Below are 26,182 nucleotides of genomic sequence, written 5' to 3'. Positions count from 1 at the left end.
TCAATCTCTCAAATGTCTGGTTGAACATATAGTTTATATGAAACATACCTTTTATTAAAAAAATTAAGCAAATGGATATTATAAACATAGGTGATTTTTATAAACTATTGTTAAACAGACACTTTGCAGCATGTTTACATCTTCCAACGTCCAAATAAAGCAGCCAGATATTTTAAAATTTCCATGAAGCCATAAACACCAGAAATATTGTCTATATAAAAATGGTCAATATATATTTTTTTTTTATTTAAATTTAATAGTTTAATAGCAAACAAACCTTTTAAAATCACTTAAATACCTTTTGTTTAAATTTAGAATCGAAAATTAACGGGTTTAATCTATATATGTGATTGGTTATTCTTTTACTTGAAAACAGTATTGTGTTACGAGACTCCTTCGTTATTTTGGGGTGCTTCGATGCCGCCTCGACCAGCTCTACAATCGGCGTGGGAACCCAACCCGCATCCACACCACCAAGAGACTGTACCAACAAAAAAAAATATATATAAAAAAACATAACATCACTCTCTCCTCCTTTTCGGCCCACTGTACCTGGAACTTTTAGACACAATTAGTCACACATATTCTTCATCATTTTAATTTCAAGTCATATTTATTTTCTAAAACACTTAAACTACACAATAATTAAATTAAAACTAAAATTTATTTCTGATTGTTAATCTGTTGTTTTCTTATAGTATAGCAAAAAGGTTTCAATAATTTTTTAAATTTCTTATAAACGTTATTTTATTCTATTCACAAATCTTGTTTATTGCTACTTTTATTATATTTTCATATAAACAAAATTGTTTTTATCCTTAAGATTTAATCGAACGGTTTCTCAACCAATTTGTCAAACTTTAAATCTTTTCTATTTGATATTCTCAATGACTTTTTAAAATTTTAGATTCTTTTTCTTTTCTCACTTATCTTTCAAGATAGTGAAAATTCCAACACAATAAATATTTGGCTATCCAGAAACAACTATAATAATATTGTGAGTTTTCATTAAAATTTTTCTCTTCCGTATATATAAAAACTAAGCTATTACGCAAACTATACTTATTCTAAATTTATATAAACAAAAAAAAAAAAAAAAAAATATATATATATACTTAACTAATACAATTAACACATATTCCTATCTTAGGATCAACTAAAAAAAAAAAAAACAAGAGAGTTCCAAATCACTACTCGCAATTAAATCATTTTTTCTTTTCTTCAGTCCCTAAAGGAGCTCCCTGAAGGATGTAGTTTGAGGTTCTATATTTTCTAATTCTTGCCTTCTTTTCCGGTAAAATACTAAATTTCTTTAATCTGATCCCTTTACAAATTCAAGAAAACTAGTTATACATAAATTTCTTAAGAACTAATGAACTAACTTATCCTAAAACAAGTAAGAGTGTTATATTCGGCTGTGCCGAATCTTGTATACCCACCATCAAATCATTGCCAAAAAGGAATGCTTCCTTATAAATAAACTTTGATATTTAAGAATCCATGCTTTTATTATCCAATTTTCTCATTTATTACATCTATGTATAGAGAAATTTTTGTCGAATTTTGTCGCTATACTTGCACTTTTATGGTAGTAAAAAGCGTTTAAGTTATTTTCTGAGAGGGACCTTATTTAGGGGGGGACGTTTGGTCAATTATGGACCGATCCTCGTCAAATTTTCTAGAGCGATTTTAGTTTAGTCTAGTAATGAGAGTTAAAGCCATTTTCAGAAGGAGGCGGGTTAATGTCAATTATGGACCGATCCTTATAAAATTTTACAATAATATTAAAGTTCCTATAAAATATGTTCGTGTCGAATTTCATCGCTATAGATGCTTCTTTTAGACAGTAATGAGCCTTAAAGCCATTTTCTGAAGGGGACCTTATATGGGGGGTAGGGTCAATTATGACCGATCCTTATAAAATTTTATAAAGATATTAAGGTTCCTATAAAATATATTTGTGTCGAATTTCAACGCTATAACTGCTTCTTTAGTCAGTTATGAGCGTTAATGTCATTTTCTGAGGGGGGCCTTATATGGTGGATAGGGTCAATTATGGACCGTTCCTTATAAAATTTTACAATGATATTAAGGTTCCTATAAAATATGTTTATGCCGAATTTCATCGCTATAGATGCTTATTTTAAACAGTTATGTGCGTTAATGTCGTTTTCAGAAGGAGACCTTATATGGGGGGTAGGGTCAATCATGGACCGATCCTTATAAAATTTTACAAAGATATTGAGGTTCCTAAAAAATATGTCTGTGTCGAATTTCATCGCTATAGCTGCTTCTTTTAGTCAGTTATGAGCGTTAATGTCATTTTCTGAGGGGGACTTATATGGGGGATAGGGTCATTTATGGACCTATCCTTATAAAATTTTACAATGATTTTAAGATTCCTATAAAAATTGTTTATGTCGAATTTCTTCGCTATTGCTGCTTCTTTTAGATAGTTATGAGCGTTAAAGTCGTTTTCTGAAGGGGACCTTATATGGGGGCTAGGCGAACTCGTGGACCGATATTGCTCATTTTCAATACCAAACAAACTGCATCAATATAAAATATTTGTGCAAAATTTCAGCTCGTTAGCTGCTTCCGTTTGGACTCTATCGTGTTTTCAACAGACGGACAGACAGACGGACAGACAGACGGACAGACGGACAGACAGACGGACAGACAGACGGACCGACGGACAGACGGACGGACATGGCTAGATCGTCTTAGAATTTAATAAGGATCCAGAATATATATACTTTTATGGGTCTTAGATGAATATTTCGATGTGTTACAAACGGAATGACAAAAACAATATACCCACCATCTTTTTTGATGGTGGGTATAAAAATGTAATAACTTATCCTACCCTATACAGAACTACCCAAATGCCTTTTTGCTATAAAATCAAATTTCACCTTTTCTTTCGGTTTTGATCCTGAATAAAGGTTCTGGTCTTTGGGGGACTAATATCAATTCTCACTTTTTCACAAGTAGGTGGCGTAGTTTTTCTTTTGTTGTTCAATTACGGGGTCAACCATATATTATGACAAAGTTTAATGTGAACCGTATTACCTTCTGTTTATTTTAAATTTTGTTGAATATATTTTTTCAAATATTTATATGTCCTAAAGGATAGTTTTACAGGAATCGCCGCAGTCTGTGAATTTTCCACTTCAACGTGAGGCTTCCTACTCCTCTGGCACAATATCTATTTCATTGAAAACAATAGCAAAATGTTATAATTGAATACATTTTTCCTTTGAAAGCATTTTCACTTTAATACTCACAGGTTTTCTTTTATATTCAAACTAAACAATTTCAAAGAGTTTTCAAACTTTCTTTACTAAAGTCACTGTTCACTATGTAAGTATTATTTCTTATTTATTAACCTCCGATTATAACTTTTTAACGCTCTTTTAAGATGTTTATTTAAAAGCTTCAGATTGTAGACTGTGCATTATTAAATACTTCTGATGTCCAACTACTGACATTTTTTTTTATTTCACATAAGAAAAGTAACTAAAAAAACATACCAACAAATAACTTAACAAAATAAATATAACGTATAGTCATAACATAGTGGACATCAGCACCGTTTGGTTCAATGTACTTTTAGCCTTGGCCTTGAAAATTGTCTTTTATTTAAGAGAAAATTTTTGTTGCTTTTTTATACTGTTCATATTTCTCTTCCTTCTCTTTTCTATCACTTGGTAACCCTCACTGTTGCCAATTTAGCTATTTTCTCGTCAAATCTAGCGATTTTTAATCTCATTTTGCGGGAAAAAATATGATTTAGCTATTAGCGGGAAATCTAGCGATTTTTCTTTAGATTTTAATGTATTTTTAATACATTTATATTTTGATAATATCGCTTAAAATTTGCTACAAATGACGATATTTATATGTATATAACAATATGCATTCAATGCAATTCTTTGAATTTTAGTCAGTAACTTAACAGCTGTATGTATTATACAGGTTATTTTGAATGTCTGAAGAACATAATTAGAAGCATACCGGTAATGATTATATTTAGAACAGTGATTTATTCCTTATAATAAAATAAAATATTTGTGTGAAATTTCACCTTAAACCGAAATAATTTATCAAGTTATTGGAGATAAAGTGCCCAAAGGGTTGTAGGGTATAATTACTCTTGCGCCAAAAATAATAAACATTTTTGAGGTAATAAAACAAGTAAAGTTATACAAAAAACTTTAGAAGGGGTATATTTTACTGTACTCAATTAAAAAACGAATATTAAGTTATTCTAGTCTTTTAGTAAATGACTGACATGATAATAAAATTCACTATAATTCTAAAAAATAGTGAACAGTGGAAATAAATGACGAAAGGATCGATCTATAAATTTCTACAACTTTACAACATTTCTGAGGCGTATAGGGCCTTATCGATATTGCAGATAAACTCCCCACAAAAGGGTGTAGGGTATAATTACTCTTATGCCGAATAGGGCAACATTTCGAAATTCACTTTAACTTTACAACATTTCTAAAGCGATCTGTATAGTGTCGCATATCGAAATTAACATAAAATTTACTACATTTTTCCTAACCCAAACTGAAAATATTTAACACAAAAAAGATTCTCTCATGTGCTTGTTATAAGATGTGTACTCAGTACCTACTCATTCCTATGTATGTATATATATTTTAGCGATAAATCGCTAACATTTTAGAATAATATAAAAAAATCAGAAAAATTTAGCTAGTTTTTAGCTATTTTTTTCAGAATTTTATACAAAAATATTATTTTGACGATTTATCGCTAAATTTTTATAAATGTCTTGAATTTAGCTATTTTCTAGCTATTTTTCAGTCAACTTTAGCGATATTTTTGGGAAAAAAGTTGGCAACAGTGGTAACCCTATTGTCGTAGTAATAAATCTATTATCCGAATCACCCTGTAAACATTTTGACATTTACCTTTTTTTAACAATAGTAAACATTTCCCTACAAGAACAGTGACAGTCATTTGACCGGTCATTTGACTGACACTAGTGAAGGAAATATCAATCACTGCGTAGAACAAAGTTTCTATCAAGTTCTTAAGGGCAATATGAAAAATTTGATGGAAACTTTTGTGTACATGTGATCTTGCATCTCCCTTGCACTTATGAATTCTACCGATTTTAAAACATATATTTGAGCTGCTCACTCTTTTGCTTTTTACCAATCAAGGATGATGGAAATGTTAGTCACGATTGACTAATCATTCTTTATGGATATATCCATCACAGTTGACCAATCACACTTGATGAATTTATCCGTCAAATCTGACGGCTATGCCAATTTATAATAAAACACAATTTATTAACATTTTAAGATATATATTTTTAATTTTATTAATATACATAGTAAGCATATACATAAATTAACTACCATTTCACCATTTTACATACCTCACAGAATGTAAAATCCTCCTATGCTCCTTTTAATTTTAGGAAATAAATTGTCTGTAAAGAAATGCATATAAATATTGAAATATAAAAATTAAAAGTAAATATGTATTCATATTACCACAGATAGATTAAACTCCGAAGTGTATATTCTCAGCTCCACTTCCTGCACCGTTTTTAAATTACAATAAATCTCTTTATTTTTAATAATTTTAGTCTTAAATTTTTTAATTTTTTGCTTTTTGATCTTTGGCTTTCACTGAAATAATTAATTTATGCGACGAAAACACAGTGACAGTCAAATGTAGTTGTTTCACTCTTTCATATGCAAATGAAACCCTTTATCACACATTGAGTAAATCACAGTCATTTTACCGGTCATTTGACCGTCATTATTGATGGAATTATCCATTAACTATTTTTTTTTAGTAATTTTTAAAGAAAAATGTTGCAAGTGTGTTAGTAAAATCATTTTGCATGTGTTAGTTTCGGTCATACATTTCTTGTAGGGTTATAACAATCAAATTAAACAAAAAGGAAAACATTTTAAAAGAAAAATCAACATAGTGCCAAATAAAACCAAACACAAAAAAAATTTAAACCCACTCCACTACAAGACACACAACCATCACAAAGAAAACCAAACAAGAAAACAAGGACACACAATTGAGAAACCACTATACAAACACTATCAACATCAAACGCCGGCGAAACCACGACATATTCGGCCACATGGACACCAATTATGGATACAGCCTGCTACCTCAACAATTGGAATTAAAGTTGAAATCCAGTTAAATTTCAAAAATCATAATTTTTGAGTGCTTATTGGGTATGAATCATTTATCAAAAAAAAAAAAAAAAAACGTTTATCTGAAGGTATCAATTGGTTGGTTCCTTGGGATCATCACAATTTTAATAAATACCAAAGATCATCTGAGTATGCATTATATAAATATCAAATCGAATTAAATTTAAATTAATAAACAGAAAATAAATGTGTACTTACGTCTTTTTTCTTTATCTTGTAAAGTTGAATCTGTTGGATCTATAGCTACGAAATTTTCAGAGATGATGCTAATAGACCTAAATTATCGATTTCTATAAGAAAAACTAAAATCGAAAATCATGTCGCTGCCATAATAAAACAATTTTTGTTGGAACTAAAATATGTCTACCAAATTTCCATCTATCCCTGTATAATGTCTCACACAACTTTTGTGCTTGCTCTGTTTTGTTGTTATAAACAATATATTTGCTTCCAAAATATCTTGGATGCCGTTATTATTTAAAATCGTTGAAAATTTAAAAACTAAACGTTGTTGAAAATTTAGCCGGCTTACAGTCGATTTTAAACCGCCGTTAATATTTGTCGACGCAGGGCTCTGAAAAGACATCAGCAAAAAATGTAAACTTTTTAAGAGTTTTTCTTTCATTGTATTTGTATAGAAAACACAAAAATTTATAACAAATTAAAAGAGATGTCAACCGGCGCTCCGAATAATAATAATACTGCATCCTCCAATAATAGTGGTAATAAAACAACAAATTCAACGTCCTCATCGAAAGTTCCTGCTGGTAACGAAAAGTCTAATAATGCAACAACAACAACACAGAATGCCAATACCTCAACAGCTGCCATTCTCAAATCGTATCGAGAAATTGTTAAAGATCCCAAAAGTCTTGACGAGGCTGCCAACTATTTATATCAGACGCTGTTAGACGATGCCATTGTAGGTGTCTTTATTGAAATACATCATTTACGCAAGACTGGGAATTTGACAGCACTCGATGGAGTGCCGGACGAAGAAGCCGAGACCTCATCATTTCGCATTGTTGATATGCCAAATTTTGATATATTTGGCATTTCCACCGCCAAGAAACCCATGGACTGCACCTGCCCCAACTGTGATAGGCCTGTGTCGGCGGCTCGCTTTGCTCCCCACCTGGAAAAGTGTATGGGCATGGGTCGTATATCGTCACGCATAGCTAGCCGTCGTCTGGCCACCAAGGAGAGCAACAGTGCTAGCTCGTCTTCCTCCTCGTCGTACCTGCAAACAAATGCCGGCAGTGATGACGAGGACGATGTTGACTGGTCGTCGGAGAAACGACGCAAGAAGTCAAGTCAAAATTCCCGCAACAATGGTTCCAAGAAAAATAATGGCAAAACATTCTAAAACGTTTCATTCAATACTAAAAAAAAATACAAACGTATGCCAAATGCGTTTTTAGTGTATGAGCTTGCTGCTGCTCTCCTACCACCAATGAACATGTACCATGTACTAGGACAAGAAAACAAAAATTATTAATTATTACGCTATAGTGAAACAAAAACATGTAATTTCTTCTTTTTTTTTTTAACAACTACTATTTAGTTTAATTTATATTAAATGTATATTATATTTTAGTTTGTAAATGATATTTATATTTACAGTTGTACAATATCAATAATTTAATCTTTAGATTTCTTTTCTTTTTTATATATATATAAATGTGTAAATTGTAAGGAATATTAATTAACTTGGTATTTATTTAGATTTGTAAACAACAAGAGAGATTGATGATGATGTTTTCGGAAAAAAAAACTTGTTAAATTAAAAATTACGAATTGAAAATGAAAACTTTTAAGTAGTATTTTTGTATTTAAATATATTTACCTTTTAAGCTTTTAAGGTTTCTTTAGAACGATTTTATAAACAAAATTTTTCGGTAGAAAATCCTTCCTTGAAAACAGATTTGACAGATTTTGTATCTGTATTTAGAAAAGTTCAATTTGAAATAATTTTTCATTAGAAAGTTTTTATAAAGTCTTGATAATTGGAGGCAGATGCCGTTTGAGAGATAGATAGTTCATTCTATATTGAGTAACATTTCTTAAGAAAAGTTCCTTCCATTTTGAACTAATTATACCCTACACCACTTTAGTGAATCATTTTCTGAGTCGATTTAGCTATGTCCGTCCGTCCGTCCATGTAAACCTTGTAATCAAACTACAGGTCGCAATTTTGAAGATAATTCAATGAAATTTGGTACATGATCTTCTATTGTCTCAGGGACGAAGCCTATTGAAAATGGTTAAGATCGGTCCATTATTTCACCTAGCCCCCATACAACTGAACCCCCCAATAGGGCTTGGGGGGTTCAGGTCGCAATTTTGGAGATAATTCAATGAAATTTGGTACATGATCTTTTATGGTATCGTAGACGAAGCCTATTGAAAATGGTTAACATCGGTCCATTATTTCACCTAGCCCCCATACAACTGAACCCCTCGAATAGGGCTTTTAAAATTTGTAATTAAACTACAGGTCGCAATTTTGGAGATAATTCAATGAAATTTGGCACATGATCTTTTATGGTACCGTAGACGAAGTATTTTGAAAATGGTTACCATCGGTCCATTATTTCACCTAGCCCCATACAACTGAACCCCCCAATAGGGCTTGTAATCCTTGTAATCAAACTACAGGTCGCAATTTTGGAGATAATTCAATGAAATTTGGCACATGATCTTTTATGGTATCGTAGACGAAGCCTATTGAAAATGGTTAACATCGGTCCATTATTTCACCTAGCCCCCATACAACTGAACCCCTCGAATAGGGCTTTTAAGTTCATAATTATGTTTAATATACTCATATCTCGACAAAAAGCTGCAAAAACCAAGTTGTATACAAGACTTGATGACCCTCACGAATTCCATAATAATAGGTTCTCATATTACCCTAGCCCCTATGAAAAGCCCCCCCATCAAAATTTCACTTAAATGTCCACAATTTTATTCAACAGTAAACGGCTTAAGTATGTATATCTAAGGCAAGGTACAATTCAACTTAAATGCTTTATTATGGCAATTAAATCACATTATATTTTTGTCAAAGGTGTAGGGTATTATATGGTCGGCCTCGCCCGACTATAATTTCTTACTTGTTTTCTTTATAAAAGGAGTTTCTTTAGATATTGAACAACTTTATGCAAATTTTAATTAAAAACAAATAATTTTTGTGATTATTCTGAAAAGTGCTTCTTTATTATTGAAAAATAATTCATAAATTATTCCCCGAATAGAATTCAGATCCAATCTGGTCATAAAATAAGTCAAATTAAAAGGATTCCCGGAAAAAATTTAAAAATTTTACAAAAATTTAATTTTTACCTAAAACTACTAAACCGATTAGTCCAAGAACAGTTGCTGCATTTTAATTTGACAAACATTATGCCCAGAGTACGTGATTCTATACGCTTACGAAGCCAACTTAGGTAGAGTTTTATCTTTGCCCACTATTCGAGACAATTGTTTTTCCACATCCTTAATGTATTTATCGGGCAAACAAGCCTCACGCATAGCATTCAATTTAGCCGTTATTACCGCTCTTATATTGGCGTCACGTTGTCGTTCACTTTCACGCCAAGCTGATGCTTGATTCTTTTCCAATTCCTGCAAACTGCGACGTTTCATTTCATTATCACCGATTTGTTGGATAATATCACGACGATAACATTTACGACGACATTCCCTCAGTTCATCCTCACGTTTTTGCTTAGCTTCGGCCTCTTTTAGTGTGTCAATGAGAGTATTGAACTCTTGTTCGGCTCTGGCGATTTGTAAAGCCTGACGATGTTTGGTTTCCTGCATTTGACGTTCTCGAGCCTCGGCCAACTCTTTTTCGATTTGTTTTTTTCGCATGGCAGCTTCTTTTTCTTTGCGGCGATATTCTCTCTCAATTCTCTCCTGTTCTCTGAGGTAAGACATTTCTTCACGATCGGATTTTGATTGTAAGATTTTCTCTGCCAAATTATAAATACGCTGTTGCTTGCGTTCCAATTCTTCTTTGGCTAACTTTTGTTCAGCCTGTAATGCTTTCATGCGTTCTTCTTTGGCTCTCATATAGGCTGCTATTCTCATTTCCGCCTCACGCTCTTGCTCGCACAGCATGCGCCTGAAAGTGGTGGACATTTCTACCACTTTGGCCAAGTCATCACGATATTTTAAACGCCTCTCTTTGGCCAATTTTGCTTGTCTCTCTTCGTCTCTCTTAATAGCTTCATTGGCTTTGCGCAGCATAATAGCTTCCTCTTCAATGCGTTCTGCTTCTAGAAATCTAGCATTTTCCCGTTCATTTAATTGTTTCTTAATCTCATGGGCATATTTTTGTTTCTCCTCATGTAGCCTTTCATATTTGGCATCCTCTTCACTTAAAGCCTTCTTAGCGCGATCGATAACTTGTTTCTCCAGACGTTGCTCATCTTTTCTCAATTCTTTTTGTAGCTCATATTTCTCTTGCACCTGGGCATCACGTACCGCATGACATTTGGCATCCAATATAATGCGATTGGCTTTTTTCACCTCCTCTTCCTGTTCGTGTTTGGCTAAGAAAGCTCTTTCCAAAACCTTAAGCTGTTCATTAGGTTCTTGTCCCTCGATATCCCTGCTATTCTCTTCTTCCTTCTTTTTGCGTGCCTCATCGATTTGCTTGAAATATTGTTTGGTACGTTCGGTTTCCTCTTCCAAACGTTTCATTTCCTGCTCCCTCAACATAAGAGCATTCAAACGGTCTTCTAGTGTTAAAACTTTGGCAGCAGTTTTTAAACGGTTAAACTCCTGCACTGGGAGCGCAACTTTTTTCTCTATCTTAAAACGATTTCTCTTTACGGCATTGCCGGTTCTTACCGCAGACTCCTTTTGTGCCCCTTGAGAAGTGTAAGCACCCGAACGGCCAGCAGTTTTTGCTCTAGGTACAGGTCTATCACCCAACAATGGTTCATAAGAACGTCTATTATAGGCCGAGAAACAGGGCATTTTGTAAATAGGTTTCTTTTAATGGAAAATATAGTAAAAATTTTAAAATATATTTTATTTTCTAAAACCGATATTTTGAGTTTTTGATAAGAATGAAAACCAAAGTATAACTGTGTAAAAGGTTGCCAAATAAGGACTTTAGTTTTCCTTATAGTGCGTTATCGAACAATCTTTTCTAAAGGTTTTTTTTGTTTGGGCTGCCATAGTAATGGCAAAAAGTTGAAAGCGTTACCTAGGTTAACAATATTTATTTTTATTTATTTTTATATTCTAACATGAACAGTTAAATTCCATAGTCTAGACTCTAGAGTAAGGACTAGGCTTAGAATAGAATGGCCTATAGATTAGAATAAACTCTTAACTAGACTTTAGACTAAACTATAGACAAGACTATAGACTAGACTGTAGACTATACTATATAGTAGACTATAGACTAGACCAGACTATAGATTAGACTATAGACTAGACTATAGACTAGACTATAGGCTAGACTATAGACTAAACTATAGACTAGACTATAGACTAGACTATAGACTAGACTATAGATTAGACTATAGACTAGACTATAGACTAGACTATAGACTAGACTATAGACTAGACTATAGACTAGACTATAGACTAGACTATAGACTAGACTATAGACTAGACTATAGACTAGACTATAGACTAGACTATAGACTAGACTATAGACTAGACTATAGACTAGACTATAGACTAGACTATAGACTAGACTATAGACTAGACTATAGACTAGAGTGTAGACTAGACTATAGACTAGACTATAGACTAGACTATAGACTAGACTATAGACTAGACTATAGACTAGACTATAGACTAGACTATAGACTAGTCTATAGACTAGACTATAGACTAGACTATAGACTAGACTATAGACTAGACTATAGACTAGACTATAGACTAGACTATAGACTAGACTATAGACTAGACTATAGACTAGACTATAGACTAGACTATAGACTAGACTATAGACTAGACTATAGACTAGACTATAGACTAGACTAGACTAGACTAGACTATATACTACACTATATACTAGACTATATACTAGACTATATACTAGACTATATACTAGACTATATACTAGACTATAGACTAGACTATATACTAGACTATAGACTAGACTATAGACTAGACTATGGACTAGACTATAGACTAGACTATAGACTAGACTATAGACTAGAATATAGACTAGAATATAGATTAGACTATACACTAGACTATAGACTAGACTATAGACTAGACTATAGACTAGACTATAGACTAGACTATAGACTAGACTATGGACTAGACTATGGACTAGACTATAGACTAGACTAGACTATGGACTAGACTATGGACTAGACTATAGACTAGACTATAGACTAGACTATAGACTAGAATATAGACTAGACTATAGACTAGAATATAGACTAGAATATAGATATAGACTATATAGACTAGACTATAGACTAGACTAGACTAGACTATAGACTAGACTATAGACTAGACTATAGACTAGACTATAGACTAGACTATAGACTAGACTATAGACTAGACTATAGACTAGACTATAGACTAGACTATAGACTAGACTATAGACTAGACTATAGACTAGACTATAGACTAGACTATAGACTAGACTATAGACTAGACTATACTAGACTATAGACTATAGACTAGACTAGACTAGACTATAGACTAGACTATAGACTAGACTATAGACTAGACTATAGACTAGACTATAGACGAGACTATAGACTAGAATATAGATTAGACTATAGACTAGACTATAGACTAGACTATAGACTAGACTATAGACTAGACTATAGACTAGACTATAGACTAGACTATAGACTAGACTATAGACTAGACTATAGACTAGACTATAAACTAGAATATAGACTAAACTATAGACTAGACTATAGACTAGAGTGTAGACTAAACTATAGACTAGACTATAGATTAGAATATAGACTATAATATAGATTAGACTAGAATATAGACTAGACTATAGACTAGACTATAAATTAGACTATAAACTAGACTATAGACTAGACTATAGACTAGACTATAAACTAGACTATAAACTAGACTATAGACTAGACTATAAACTAGACTATAAACTATACTATAGACTAGACTATAGACAAACTACTAACTAACATAGCTAACTATTTTATAAATTAGGACCGATTACATTAGAACATAATTGATTATAAATAATACTAGAAGACATTAATTTCTGAAATTGGTGGAAAAGATTACTTTATTAGAAACCCTTTACATTCTAGTCTCTTATTTTCATTAAAAAAAAAAAACTTTTATAATAAAATTTAAGTATCACAATTGCTGCTATTTCCTTAAACGATTAGATAGCATAAACTTTAACGTAGTCAATTTGTAAAGTCTCATTACCGGACCATTTTAATTTGCCACTATTTATATAACGCCAGAAATCACGTATCGATCTGGGAGAGGTATTAGACCAGGGCTTATTATCTGGCTGCTGTAAATTATCGGGAAAATATATATGGCCACCCACGGAAACGCCAAAAGTAATGAAGAACTAAAAGAAAAGATGTTATAAACAATGGTCCTTCGAACCCTTAACAAAATTGTGTCTGCAGAACAAGATAATAAGGAAAAGTCGTATAAGTATACTTACGAAATTATTAATTGTATTTAACTGTTCCAAATTCCCTGTAATTGTGCCATATTTAACACCATCCACTTCCATACTGATTTCATTTGATTTCCAAATCAAGGTATAAATATGAAAATCATTGCCAAAATGTTCATTCGAGGCTGTTTGTTTAAAATGTGTTTCATTTTTCTCTACATCACTTACAATGCCAGCATATAAAATTTTACCACTTAGATCGATATTATCGGAGGTCAATAGTTCTTCATTACCTCGGGCAAAGGCTATGTGTATTTGCTTTTCATTCAAAGCATCATCGTTTCGTAACATCAAATCTAGTTTAGGAAAATGAAATTTTGCAAAATTTACTTAATTCCGGGTTAATCTAAGAAATCTTTAAAAGAAACTTACACGGTAATATCCATTCACCTTTTGGTAGTTTCGCCTTAACCTCAATTCTTCCATATTGAAATTGAAACGAATCTTTGGTAAAAATTTGTGATGAATTGAAAGGTGGTACAAATATGAAATGTGCTTGAGGTATTAGTTCACATTCCTTTTTACGATTGGCAAATGCCGTACACCTAGAACCAAAATTCAATTTAGCCTCCTTCATATTCTCTTGTGTCACTTTGGGTCGTATATTTAAATAGCCCTCATGTATGAAAATATTTTCGGGATGATTATCGAATACTACAAATTCTTCCGAATCGGTACCAATCAAACGATGTCTTATATCATATCGCCATTTATTCATATTTAATTGCGAATTATTGAAATTATCTTCGAATATCAATTGACCTTGGCATATATTGGATATACCTAAGACGATCGTTTGGGCTTTTTCACATTTTACCTCGACCCGTGTGTTCTCACAATTGTCTTCATTTTTCTGAGGACTTGGTGTCGCCTTAATGCCAATCGTATTCTCTCCAATTACTATATATTGATAGGACGTATAGGCCTCTCCGCGATAATTTACCAATAATGAAATGTTTACTTTATCTTGAGATGTTAGAACTTTTGATGTTTGTGTTGTTGTCCAGTCAGGTTGAGGTTCAAAGAGTAAGTCCATTAGCGTGGGACACTCATCGTTTATTTTGATAATGTAAAAAACTTGTTTTAGACCCGGTTCATCTGAAAATGTATGGAATTTGATTAATACATTACTATAAAGGTACAAAACTTTAAAATTCTACAGTTTAGTTCTAGTAAAGTTCTAATTTAGTTTTAGTTTAGTTCTAGTTTAGATCTATTTCAGAAAATCGTTATTCATAAAGTTATCAATAGTTTATTTATGGTTTATAAAGCACTTTTCCCACAGTAACTCAATAACTTTACTAATAGTTTATTATTGTAAGTCCCCTGGAAAAATTAAGTTTTAATAATTTTGATTTTTGTTTTTTTTTTGTTTTGTTAAATAAAAAATTACTTAATTAATTACATATTATTTTAGTTTTTTAATATTTTATTCACTTTTATAACAAAGTTGTTGTTTATAAATACATTTCCGGTTTTTCTCAAAAGTTCTTTAACTTTTTTCCAAATTCCCCAATATTTACCTTTTAAAGTTAGAGAAAATCCCTTATCTATTAAATTTAATTCAACATTAGGTACTTCATAACATAAACAAATTGTAAAGAAAAGAATACTATTGATTATAATTAAATTTAAAAACTTTATCATCTTTTGTTTGTGATTTCTAATATTATAAAAAAAAAAAACACAAAGATTTGCGTCTTTGCGAAAAAATAGCGCGTTCCTTTATTTAAGACTTGATAACTGTGACTAACTTGTAAAGACAAAATTAAGATGTTTGATACTATTATTGTGCTCCCTCAATATGTACTTGGGAGCCCGGTTTAAACTTGTTTTGTTATATTGAGAGTATATTGAGAGCTTTGAACTTGACTTTGGAGAGCGTTGATTTGAAGCCATACAAAGAATTGTATATAAAACGTTGTTTAAATCAGAGAGTATTTCTTTAAAGCTGCTTAATAAAAGGGGATTTTTTTTAAGAACTTTAATGAAATTTTACGGGTTTAGTAAATAAGTTTTGTACCGTAATTATGAAAAAATAAAGTTCTAGTTCAGTTCTAGTTCAGCTTTAGGTCAGTTCTAGTTCAGTTGTAGTTCAGTTGTAGTTCAGTTCTAGTTCAGTTCTAATTCAGTCCTAGTTTAGTTCTAGTTCAGTTCTAGTTCAGTCCTAGTTTAGTTCTAGTTCAGTTCTAGTTCAGTTCTAGTTCAGTTCTAGTTCAGTTCTAGTTCAGTTCTAGTTCAGTTCTAGTTCAGTTCTAGTTCAGTTCTAGTTCAGTTCTAGTTCAGTTCTAGTTCAGTTCTAGTTCAGTTTCTAGTTCTAGTTCAGTTCTAGTTCAGTTCTAGTTCAGTTCTAGTTCAGTTCTAGTTCAGTTCTAGTTCAGTTCTAGTTCAGTTCTAGTTCAGTTCTAGTTCAGTTCTAGTTCAGTTCTAGTTCAGTTCTAGTTCAGTTCTAGTTCAGTTCTAGTTCAGTTCTAGTTCAGTTCTAGTTCATTCTAGTTCAGTTTAGTTCAGTTCTAGTTCAGCTCTAGTTTCATTTCTAGTTCTAGTTCAGTTCTAGTTCAGTTCTGGTTCAGTTCTAGTTCAGTTCTAGTTCACTTCTAGTTCAGTTCTAGTTCAGTTCTAGTTCAGTTCTAGTTCAGTTCTAGTTCAGCTTCTAGTTCAGTTCTAGTTCAGTTCTAGTTCAGTTCTAGTTCAGTTCTAGTTCAGTTCTAGTTCAGTTCTAGTTCAGTTCTAGTTCAGTTCTAGTTCAGTTCTAGTTCAGTTCTAGTTCAGTTCTAGTTCAGTTCTAGTTCAGTTCTAGTTCAGTTCTAGTTCAGTTCTAGTTCAGTTCTAGTCTAGTTCAGTTCTAGTTTAGTTCTAGTTCTTGTTCTAGTTCACTTCTAGTTCAGTTCTAGTTCAGTTTGAGTTCAGTTCTAGTTCAGTTCTAGTTCAGTTCTAGTTCAGTTCTAGTTCGGTTCTAGTTCGGTTCTAGTTCTGTTCTAGTTCAGTTCTAGTTCAGTTCTAGTTCAGTTCTAGTTCAGTTCTAGTTCAGTTCTAGTTCAGTTCTAGTTCAATTCTAGTTCAATTCTAGTTCAATTCTAGTTCAATTCTAGTTCAGTTCTAGTTCAGTTCTAGTTCTTGTTCAGTTCTAGTTCTAGTTCAGTTCTAGTTCAGTTCTAGTTCAGTTCTAGTTCAGTTCGAGTTCAGTTCTAGTTCAGTTCTAGTTCAGTTCTAGTTCAGTTCTAGTTCAGTTCTAGTTCAGTTCTAGTTCAGTTCTAGTTCAGTTCTAGTTCAGTTCTAGTTCAGTTCTAGTTCAGTTCTAGTTCAGTTCTAGTTCAGTTCTAGTTCAGTTCTAGTTCTTGTTCAAGTTCTAGTTCAAGTTCTAGTTCAGTTCTAGTACAGTTCTAGTTCAGTTCTAGTTCTAGTTCAGTTCTAGTTCAGTTCTAGTTCAGTTCTAGTTCAGTTCTAGTTCAGTTCTAGTTTCAGTTCTAGTTCAGTTCTAGTTCGGTTCTAGTTCTGTTCTAGTTCTGTTCTAGTTCAGTTCTAGTTCAGTTCTACTTCAATTCAGTTCTGTTCTAGTTCAGTTCTAGTTAGTTCTAGTTCAGTTCTAGTTCAGTTCTAGTTCAGTTCTAGTTCAGTTCTAGTTCAGTTCAGTTGTAGTTCTAGTTCAGTTCTACTTCAGTTCTAGTTCAGTTCTAGTTCAGTTCTAGTTCTTGTTCAGTTCTAGTTCAGTTCTAGTTCAGTTCTAGTTCAGTTCTAGTTCAGTTCTAGTTCAGTTCGAGTTCAGTTCTAGTTCAGTTCTAGTTCAGTTCTAGTTCAGTTCTAGTTCAGTTCTAGTTCAGTTCTAGTTCAGTTCTAGTTCAGTTCTAGTTCAGTTCTAGTTCAGTTCTAGTTCTTGTTCAGTTCTAGTTCAAGTTCTAGTTCAGTTCTAGTACAGTTCTAGTTCAGTTCTAGTTCTAGTTCAGTTCTAGTTCAGTTCTAGTTCAGTTCTAGTTCAGTTCTAGTTCAGTTCTAGTTCAGTTCTAGTTCAGTTCTAGTTCAGTTCTAGTTCGGTTCTAGTTCTGTTCTAGTTCTGTTCTAGTTCAGTTCTAGTTCAGTTCTACTTCAATTCAGTTCTGTTCTAGTTCAGTTCTAGTTAGTTCTAGTTCAGTTCTAGTTCAGTTCTAGTTCAGTTCTAGTTCAGTTCTAGTTCAGTTCTAGTTCAGTTCTAGTTCAGTTCTAGTTCAGTTCTAATTCAGTTCTAGTTCAGTTCTAGTTCAGTTCTAGTTCAGTTCTAGTTCAGTTCTAGTTCAGTTCTAGTTCAGTTCTAGTTCAGTTCTAGTGCAGTTCTAATTCAATTCTAGTTCAATTCTAGTTCAGTTCTAGTTCAGTTCTAGTTCAGTTCTAGTTCAGTTCTAATTCAATTCTAGTTCAGTTCTAGTTCAGTTCTAGTTCAGTTCTAGTTCAGTTCTAGTTCAGTTCTAGTTGAGTTCTAGTTCAGTTCTAGTTCAGTTCTAGTTCAGTTCTAGTTCAGTTCTAGTGCAGTTCTAGTTCAGTTCTAGTTCAGTTCTAGTTCTGTTCTAGTTCAGTACTAGTTCAGTTCTAGTTCAGTTCTAGTTCAGTTCTAGTTCAGTTCTAGTTCAGTTCTAGTTCAGTTCTAATTCAGTTCTAGTTCAGTTCTAGTTCAGTTCTAGTTCAGTTCTAGTTTAGTTCTAGTTCAGTTCTAGTTCAGTTCTAGTTCAGTTCTAGTTCAGTTCTAATTCAGTTCTAGTTCAGTTTCTAGTTCAGTTCTAGTTCAGTTCTAGTTCAGTTCTAGTTCAGTTCTAGTTCAGTTCTAGTTCAGTTCTAGTTCAGTTCTAGTTCAGTTCTAGTTCAGTTCTAGTTCAGTTCTAGTTCAGTTCTAGTTCAGTTCTAGTTCAGTTCTAGTTCAGTTCTAGTTCAGTTCTAGTTCAGTTCTAGTTCAGTTCTAGTTCAGTTCTAGTTCAGTTCTAGTTCAGTTCTAGTTCAGTTCTAGTTCAGTTTAGTTCAGTTCTAGTTCAGTTCTAGTTCAGTTCTAGTTCAGTTCTAGTTCAGTTCTAGTTCAGTTCTAGTTCCGTTCTAGTTCAGTTCTAGTTCAGTTCTAGTTCAGTTCTAGTTCAGTTCTAGTTCAGTTCTAGTTCAGTTCTAGTTCAGTTCTAGTTCAGTTCTAGTTCAGTTCTAGTTCAGTTCTAGTTCAGTTCTAGTTTAGTTCTAGTTTAGTTCTAGTTCAGTTCTAGTTCAGTTCAGTTCAGTTCTAGTTCAGTTCTAGTTCAGTTCTAGTTCAGTTCTAGTTCATTCTAGTTCAGTTCTAGTTCAGTTCTAGCTCAGTTCTAGTTCAGTTCTAGTTCAGTTCTAGTTCAGTTCTAGTTCAGTTCTTCAGTTCTAGTTCAGTTCTAGTTCAGTTCCTAGTTCAGTTCTAGTTCAGTTCTAGTTCAGTTCTAGTTCAGTTCGAGTTTCAGTTCTAGTTCAGTTCATAGTTCAGTTCTAGTTCTAGTTAGTTCAGTTCTAGTTCAAGTTCTAGTTCAACTTCAACTTCAATTCTAAGCTTCAGTTTACTAGTTCAGTTATACTTCATTAGCTTCAATTAATAAATCTTTATATAGGGTATTCAACTATCATCTAGTATTTAAACCTATAAACCTGATTGCATACTCCTCAGAGTAATTAAACGCAAGCAAGTCTTGCACTAAAAATTACTCTCTTTCTAAACTTACAAAATTTCGACTTAATTGGATAATAAGAAGGAATTTGCCAGTTTAAAAACAAAAAAATAACAAACAATATAATCAATGTTCAAGAATTATCTCTTTTTTATTTAGTTAGTATAAGCTCAGCACTCGCAGTTAAAGGTAGATACTTAGATTAAGCGCTATTAACTACAAATATAATTGGGATCGCAAAAAAAGTATTATACTAAACGTTATGTATAGAAATCTATTATCTATAATATTACTGGTAAATCTAGCAGGATGGGGCTGTACCTTTACCATACAACCGGCAGAATTTAATATAATTGGAGATAAATTTACTCTATCCATACCGAGTAAGTAGGGGGAAAAATACTGAATACCTAAATAATGACGTTGTTATACATACTTAAATATGTAATTTTTTCATAAATATTTAGATGATCCCGACATCAAGTGGGTATCTTTTCATGTTAATATTAATAAAGCATTTCGTTCCTTTGAAACGGGTCAATACACCGGTACAGCTAGTATACCACGAAATAAAAAGTGGACAGTTGAGTTTGACAAGAAACTGCAGGACAATGACATTGTCTATGTTTGGATGGCTGTTCAGCATAATCGCTTAATATTTCGCGATAAAAAAGATCCCATTTCTGTGGAGGCTTTCAAAAGTGGTAATCCTAATTATAGAATTACTACCACGGCACCTGATACTTCTGGTGAAACATCAACAGAATCGTCTACTAAACGAACAATTGATGTTACTTTAGAAAATAAAATATGCCGTCCTACTGTTTCCGAAGTTCCCAGATCATTTGGTGGTCCTTATTGTCGTGATGATTTAATATTTCGGATAATTTTGATACTTTAAACGCGAAATATTGGACGAATGAAGTACGTTTTCCACCCACCATTGATGATGCTGAATTTGTTTTATACAATGGTACTGCGAACGTAGAAGGTGGTATACTGAGAATCGAGGCCAGTTTGAACACTAAGAATTTAAAAAAGGATACTATTGATTTGGGACATAGGTAAGTAAAAACGTTGGCTATATAAAATCTTTAATTAAAGATAAAATTTATCTAACATTGAACTATGTATATAAAGATGCTTTCCCTATGATTAAACTTTAGAACTGAACTAGAACTGAACTAGAACTGAACTAGAACTGAACTAGAACTGAACTAGAACTGAACTAGAACTGAACTAGAACTGAACTAGAACTGAACTAGAACCGAACTAGAACTGAACTAGAACTGAACTAGAAATGAACTATAACTGAACTAGAACTGAACTAGAACTGAAGTAGAAATTAACTAGAACTGAACTAGAACTGAACTAGAACTGAACTAGAACCGAACTAGAACTGAACTAGAACTGAACTAGAACTAGAACTGAACTAGAACTGAACTAGAACTGAACTAGAACTGAACTAGAACTGAACTAGAACCGAACTAGAACTGAACTAGAACTGAACTAGAACTGAACTAGAACTGAACTAGAACTGAACTAGAACTGAACTAGAACTGAACTAGAACTGAACTAGAACTGAACTAGAACTGAACTAGAACTAACTAGAACTAACTAGAACTGAAAGAACTGAACTAGAACTGAACTAGAACTGAACTAGAACTGAACTAGAACTGAACTAGAACTGAACTAGAACTGAACTAGAACTGAACTAGAATTGAACTAGAACTAGAACTGAACTAGAACTAGAACTGAACTAGAACCGAACTAGAACTGAACTAGAACTGAACTAGAACTGAACTAGAACTGAACTAGAACTGAACTAGAACTGAACTAGAACTGAACTAGAACTACAACTGAACTAGACCTAGAACTGAACTAGAACTGAACTAGAAGCGAACTAGAACTGAACTAGAACTGAGCTAGAGCTGGACTAAAACTGAACTACAACTGAACTAGAACTGAACTAGAACTGAACTAGAACTAAACTAGAACTGAACTAGAACTGAACTAGAACTGAACTAGAACTGAACTTGAACTGAACTAGAACTGAACTAGAACTGAACTAGACTGAACTTGAACTGAACTAGAACTGAACTAGAACTGAACTGAACTAGAACTGAACTAGAACTGAACTAGAACTGAACTAGAACCTGAACTAGAACTGAACTAGAACTGAACTAGAACTGAACTAGAACTGAACTAGAACTGAACTAGAACTGAACTAGAACTAAACTAGAACTGAACTAGAACTGAACTAGAACTGAACTAGAACTGAACTAGAACTGAACTAGAACTGAACTAGAACTGAACTAGAACTGAACTAGAACTGAACTAGAACTGAACTAGAACTGAACTTGAACTGAACTAGAACTGAACTAGAACTGAACTAGAACTGAACTAGAACTGAACTAGAACTGAACTAGAACTGAACTAGAACTGAACTTGAACTGAACTAGAACTGAACTAGAACTGAACTTGAACTGAACTAGAACTGAACTAGAACTGAACTAGAACTGAACTAGAACTGAACTTGAACTGAACTAGAACTGAACTAGAACTGAACTAGAACTGAACTAGAACCGAACTAGAACTGAACTAGAACTGAACTAGAACTAAACTGAACTAGAACTGAACTAAACTAGAACTGAACTAGAACTGAACTAGAACTGAACTAGAACCGAACTAGAACTGAACTAGAACTGAACTAGAACTGAACTAGAACTGAACTAGAACTGAACTAGAACTGAACTAGAACTGAACTAGAACTGAACTAGAACTGAACTAGAACTGAACTAGAACTGAACTAGAACTGAACTAGAACTGAACTAGAATTGAACTAGAACTAGAACTGAACTAGAACTGAACTAGAACTAGAACTGAACTAGAACTGAACTAGAACCGAACTAGAACTGAACTAGAACTGAACTAGAACTGAACTAGAACTGAACTAGAACTGAACTAGAACTGAACTAGAACTGAACTAGAACTACAACTGAACTAGACCTAGAACTGAACTAGAACTGAACTAGAACCGAACTAGAACTGAACTAGAACTGAGCTAGAGCTGGACTAAAACTGAACTACATCTGAACTAGAACTGAACTAGAACTGAACTAGAACTGAACTAGAACTGAACTTGAACTAAACTAGAACTGAACTAGAACTGAACTAGAACTGAACTAGAACTGAACTAGAACTGAACTAGAACTGAACTAGAACTGAACTAGAACTGAACTAGAACTGAACTAGAACTGAACTAGAACTGAACTAGAACTAAACTAGAACTGAACTAGAACTGAACTAGAACTGAACTAGAACTGAACTAGAATTAAACTAGAATTTAAATAGAACTGAACTCGACTAGAACTGAATTAGAACTGAACTAGAACTGAACTAGAACTCAGAATTAAACTAAAACTGAACTAGAACTGAACTAAAACTGAACTAGAACAGAACTGAACAGATTTAGAACTGATATATAAACATGAACTTATTCCTCTACTTCCCTTCCAGATGTACCAGTATCAATGTTGATAATGAATGTTCTCTTATTCCTCGTGGTGTTTCCCTGTTGCCGCCTATTATTTCAGGACGTTTATCAACTAAAAATCATTTTCGTTTCAAATATGGGCGCATTGAGGTAAGAGCCAAATTACCCATAGGCGATTGGCTATTTCCCTGTAAGTATTCGGAAATATTTCTTTAAACGACAATAAAAATCTAAACTCTTTATTATTTCCTTATGCGCAGTAATATCTCTACAACCCTCCACACCCGCCTATGGTGATCACTATAAATCCGGTGAAATGCGTGTGGCCTATGCACGTGGTAATCATGAATTGAAATGGCAAAATAAAAATATTAATGGTGGACGTTTATTTGGTGGTGTTATTTTAAACAAGGATGCCGAAATGAGACATCAATTTATGAAGGATACCACTTTGTCAAATGGTGAACATTTTGGTGAACAATTTCATTTGTATACTTTAACTTGGAAACCAGATGAATTGATTTTGACAGTGGATGGTAATGAATACGGAAGGATTAAAACTAATTTTAAGGAAATTGTTAATGAACCCATATGGAATAAGGGTGAAGCTAATGCTCCCTTGGATCAAATGGTAAGTTTTAAACTTACTTTCTGCTATAATTTTTTCCTTTTTATTTCGTTTCATTTTAGTTTTACATTACCTTGGGTTTGGCGGCTGGTGGCAATGGTGATTTTCCCAATACCGAGAACCAACCTTGGGGTAATACTGATCCTCGTGGCAGCTTGAATTTCTTTAGAAATCGTAATATTTGGTTCCCCACCTGGTCTCAACCTGCTCTCGAAGTGGATTATGTTAGAGTTTATGCTGTTTAAAGACACATTTCATATAAAATCTGCAATAATAAACATTTATTTTTAAAATTATTTTAAAACGAGAGTTATATAAATGGCATTTTTTCTTAAATATCAAATAGAAAACTTTACAATTATTTGATAAAAAAGCTAATTTTGTCTTAAAAATATATATATCTATTTTATTATAAACTAATTATAAGAATAAATAAAAACATATTTTTATGCTTAATAATTAAAACAATTTTGTTTTTCAACTATTAACTTACAATAAAATCTTTAAAGTGCGAGTATTTTGCTAAAAAAAAAAAACTTAAAAAGAAAAAAATATGTAAACAATTTTAACAAAGAAAATCTGGTTTACAAGTCCTTTTTGTTTTGATATTAAATTAATAAATATCATGTTGTTTCTTCTATAGTTTCTTCTAAAACTTTTTTATCTATAGATTCTAAATTCTCACTTAAATCTAAAAGTTCTATGTCACATTTTGCAGGAAAATCATCTAAGACTATAATGCCTATAGAATTATCTGGGAGTTTGGCTGTACTTTCATGATAACCAAACCAATATATAATAATGCCAGCACCAAATCTGTAAGAAAAATGGATTTCAAGTCAAAATTGTGAATGAAAACTTTTTTTAAACATCTGTTTAATTTACCTATTACAATAACTATTTAATTGTTGTTGTATATTCCATTTGTGGGTTTTTATATCACCAAAATTTGCTTTACTCTCAATCCAATTTATGACTTCTCCTTTGTACAGAAATGGTAAAATCATTTTAATATCGGGAGTTTTGTCATAACCCAAACGTCTGAGATCATTTTCATCATAATAATGCATACCAGCCTCATTGGCTCTTTGTTTAAGCTGGAAAAAGTATAAATAATAAAACAGACTAGTCTAGAAGGCTAGTGATCACTACTACTAGATCATTCAATAGAATAGTGTATAGTCAGAACTATAGAATAGTCTATAGTCTTTACTATAGAGAAGTTTATATTTTGAACTGTAGAATAGTTTATAGTATGAACCGTAGAATAGTCTACACATAGTACGAACTATAGAATAGTTCGGACAATAGTTATGTTTTCCTGGTGAACTCTTACCTTAAACTCATATTCCTCCCCCAACACTCTTCTCTTAAGATCAATTAAAGGGCCATCCTGTGAATCACTGCATAAACATTGTGCCACATTAGCGGACAGCAGAGGATCTTCTATTAGATGAGGATAACGAATCAATTTGGTCAATTGCATTTTTGTGTTAAAATCATATTTCATTTTCAACAAAGAACGACACATCATCGCCGGGCCAATTCTTAGTTCTCTAGCTATATTCAACAATATACTACTATCTGTAGGAGAATTTTTAGACATTTGCTCATACCTTTAAAAGGAAGAAAAACATTAATTTCTTATAACTTGTATACATTTTAAAAGAAAATCTTGCACCTGTCCAAATACAATTGAGCATTGGCATCGTAACGCCAATACTGGGAACGCATACGATTCGTTAGTTCGTTTTGTAAGACAGCCTTCAGTGTTAGACGCTGTATTTGTGGATAATTATCCTGCAGTTCCATTTCACAGTCTATGGGCAAACCCTGATAGTTATTAATAAAATCACATAGGCTACGATATTCATGGGCAGTGAGTATACGTTTGCGATTGTCTTCCTCAGAGGCTGGCCGGAGAGTAGTTGTGTTGGAGGTCATTTTGATTTTATTACAAAAATTAATTTTATTAAATTATTAATACATTTTTTTGCACAATTTTAGAAAGTAAACAAAAATTATTGATAGAAATGTCAAAATATTAATAATTTTTTGCGGGGTTTACCCACACACACACACTCATTCCAGGTATACAGGGCCCAGGGCCGACAAATATTAACGGCGGCGGCGACTGACACTAAATATGTCGGCGGCGGCTTAAAATCGAATAAAACCGGCTATTATCTAAAAATATAAAATTCAACAACAGAGTTGTTATATATGACAGAATTATATTAGCAGGGTTGTATTTTAATAGTAGTAGCATGAATAATAGGAAAAAGTAACGTTTTATTTGAAAAAGGAAATTTTGAAGACAAAATACAAAAACAAGAAGAAAAATAACGGACATTTTAAATTTGTAAGAATTGTTGATATTTTTAAAAGGTTTTGAATGGATAAAACTGTATATATGTTTTAATTTGATGAAAATCACAAAATATCTATGAAATCGCTTTAAAAATCTAAAAATATATTAAAATATTCAAATCTTATTAAACCAATTTTTGTAAAATAATAAAA

The 26,182-nt window shown here is 32.6% G+C and overlaps 5 protein-coding genes across 5 annotated transcripts; 2 read left to right on the top strand and 3 right to left on the bottom strand.

Annotated features, from left to right (window-relative positions):
- The first annotated feature begins 5,905 nt into the window (after nt 1–5,905).
- LOC119610548 (SAGA-associated factor 11 homolog) lies at nt 5,906–7,972 on the top strand. Its single transcript, XM_037965813.1, has 2 exons — nt 5,906–6,251; nt 6,453–7,972. Exon 2 carries the CDS (start codon nt 6,901–6,903, stop codon nt 7,594–7,596), a length of 696 nt encoding a protein of 231 aa, XP_037821741.1. The 5' UTR covers nt 5,906–6,251; nt 6,453–6,900; the 3' UTR covers nt 7,597–7,972.
- Nucleotides 7,973–9,435: 1,463 nt separating this feature from the next.
- Nucleotides 9,436–11,467, bottom strand: LOC119610545 (cilia- and flagella-associated protein 45). The gene has a single exon (XM_037965810.1). The coding sequence runs from the start codon at nt 11,217–11,219 to the stop codon at nt 9,663–9,665; it is 1,557 nt and encodes a 518-aa protein (XP_037821738.1). The 5' UTR covers nt 11,220–11,467; the 3' UTR covers nt 9,436–9,662.
- Nucleotides 11,468–13,454: 1,987 nt separating this feature from the next.
- Nucleotides 13,455–15,650, bottom strand: LOC119610547 (gram-negative bacteria-binding protein 2-like). The gene is made up of 4 exons (XM_037965812.1): nt 15,423–15,650; nt 14,272–14,997; nt 13,885–14,195; nt 13,455–13,785 (listed from the first exon to the last, which is right to left on the bottom strand). Exons 1-4 carry the CDS (start codon nt 15,544–15,546, stop codon nt 13,588–13,590), a joined length of 1,359 nt encoding a protein of 452 aa, XP_037821740.1. The 5' UTR covers nt 15,547–15,650; the 3' UTR covers nt 13,455–13,587.
- Nucleotides 15,651–19,694: 4,044 nt separating this feature from the next.
- LOC119610546 (gram-negative bacteria-binding protein 1-like) lies at nt 19,695–24,009 on the top strand. The gene is given in 6 exon segments (XM_037965811.1): nt 19,695–19,918; nt 20,003–20,413; nt 20,416–20,599; nt 23,055–23,221; nt 23,292–23,662; nt 23,722–24,009. Coding segments are annotated over 6 exon segments (1,437 nt in total). The 5' UTR covers nt 19,695–19,797; the 3' UTR covers nt 23,905–24,009.
- Nucleotides 24,010–24,173: 164 nt separating this feature from the next.
- LOC119610552 (CDAN1-interacting nuclease 1-like) lies at nt 24,174–25,753 on the bottom strand. Its single transcript, XM_037965816.1, has 4 exons — nt 25,341–25,753; nt 24,996–25,275; nt 24,545–24,756; nt 24,174–24,475 (listed from the first exon to the last, which is right to left on the bottom strand). Exons 1-4 carry the CDS (start codon nt 25,601–25,603, stop codon nt 24,283–24,285), a joined length of 948 nt encoding a protein of 315 aa, XP_037821744.1. The 5' UTR covers nt 25,604–25,753; the 3' UTR covers nt 24,174–24,282.
- Nucleotides 25,754–26,182: the final 429 nt, after the last annotated feature.

The sequence above is a fragment of the Lucilia sericata genome, unplaced genomic scaffold (assembly GCF_015586225.1).
Source record: "Lucilia sericata isolate MDLA Ls3-8-SP2 unplaced genomic scaffold, ASM1558622v1 Contig001226F_arrow, whole genome shotgun sequence".
In the NCBI taxonomy this organism is placed as follows: Eukaryota; Metazoa; Arthropoda; class Insecta; order Diptera; family Calliphoridae; genus Lucilia; species Lucilia sericata.
The sequence above is the reverse complement of the archived record's forward strand: the minus strand, read 5'-3'. Positions and strand labels throughout refer to the sequence as shown.

Bases quoted from the DNA above. Each gene is read 5' to 3' on its own strand.
- LOC119610545 (XM_037965810.1), bottom strand. From the start codon at position 11,219: ATGCCCTGTTTCTCGGCCTATAATAGACGTTCTTATGAACCATTGTTG.
- LOC119610548 (XM_037965813.1), top strand. From the start codon at position 6,901: ATGTCAACCGGCGCTCCGAATAATAATAATACTGCATCCTCCAATAAT.
- LOC119610552 (XM_037965816.1), bottom strand. From the start codon at position 25,603: ATGACCTCCAACACAACTACTCTCCGGCCAGCCTCTGAGGAAGACAAT. The intron at 24,757-24,995 runs GTAAGAGTTCAC...TACTTTTTCCAG, and splicing joins GGGAGGAATATGAGTTTAAG to CTTAAACAAAGAGCCAATGA. The intron at 24,476-24,544 runs GTAAATTAAACA...TTTTTCTTACAG, and splicing joins TTAAATAGTTATTGTAATAG to ATTTGGTGCTGGCATTATTA.
- LOC119610547 (XM_037965812.1), bottom strand. From the start codon at position 15,546: ATGATAAAGTTTTTAAATTTAATTATAATCAATAGTATTCTTTTCTTT. The intron at 14,196-14,271 runs GTAAGTTTCTTT...TTCCTAAACTAG, and splicing joins AGGTGAATGGATATTACCGT to ATTTGATGTTACGAAACGAT. The intron at 13,786-13,884 runs GTAAGTATACTT...CTTTTCTTTTAG, and splicing joins TAAATACAATTAATAATTTC to TTCTTCATTACTTTTGGCGT.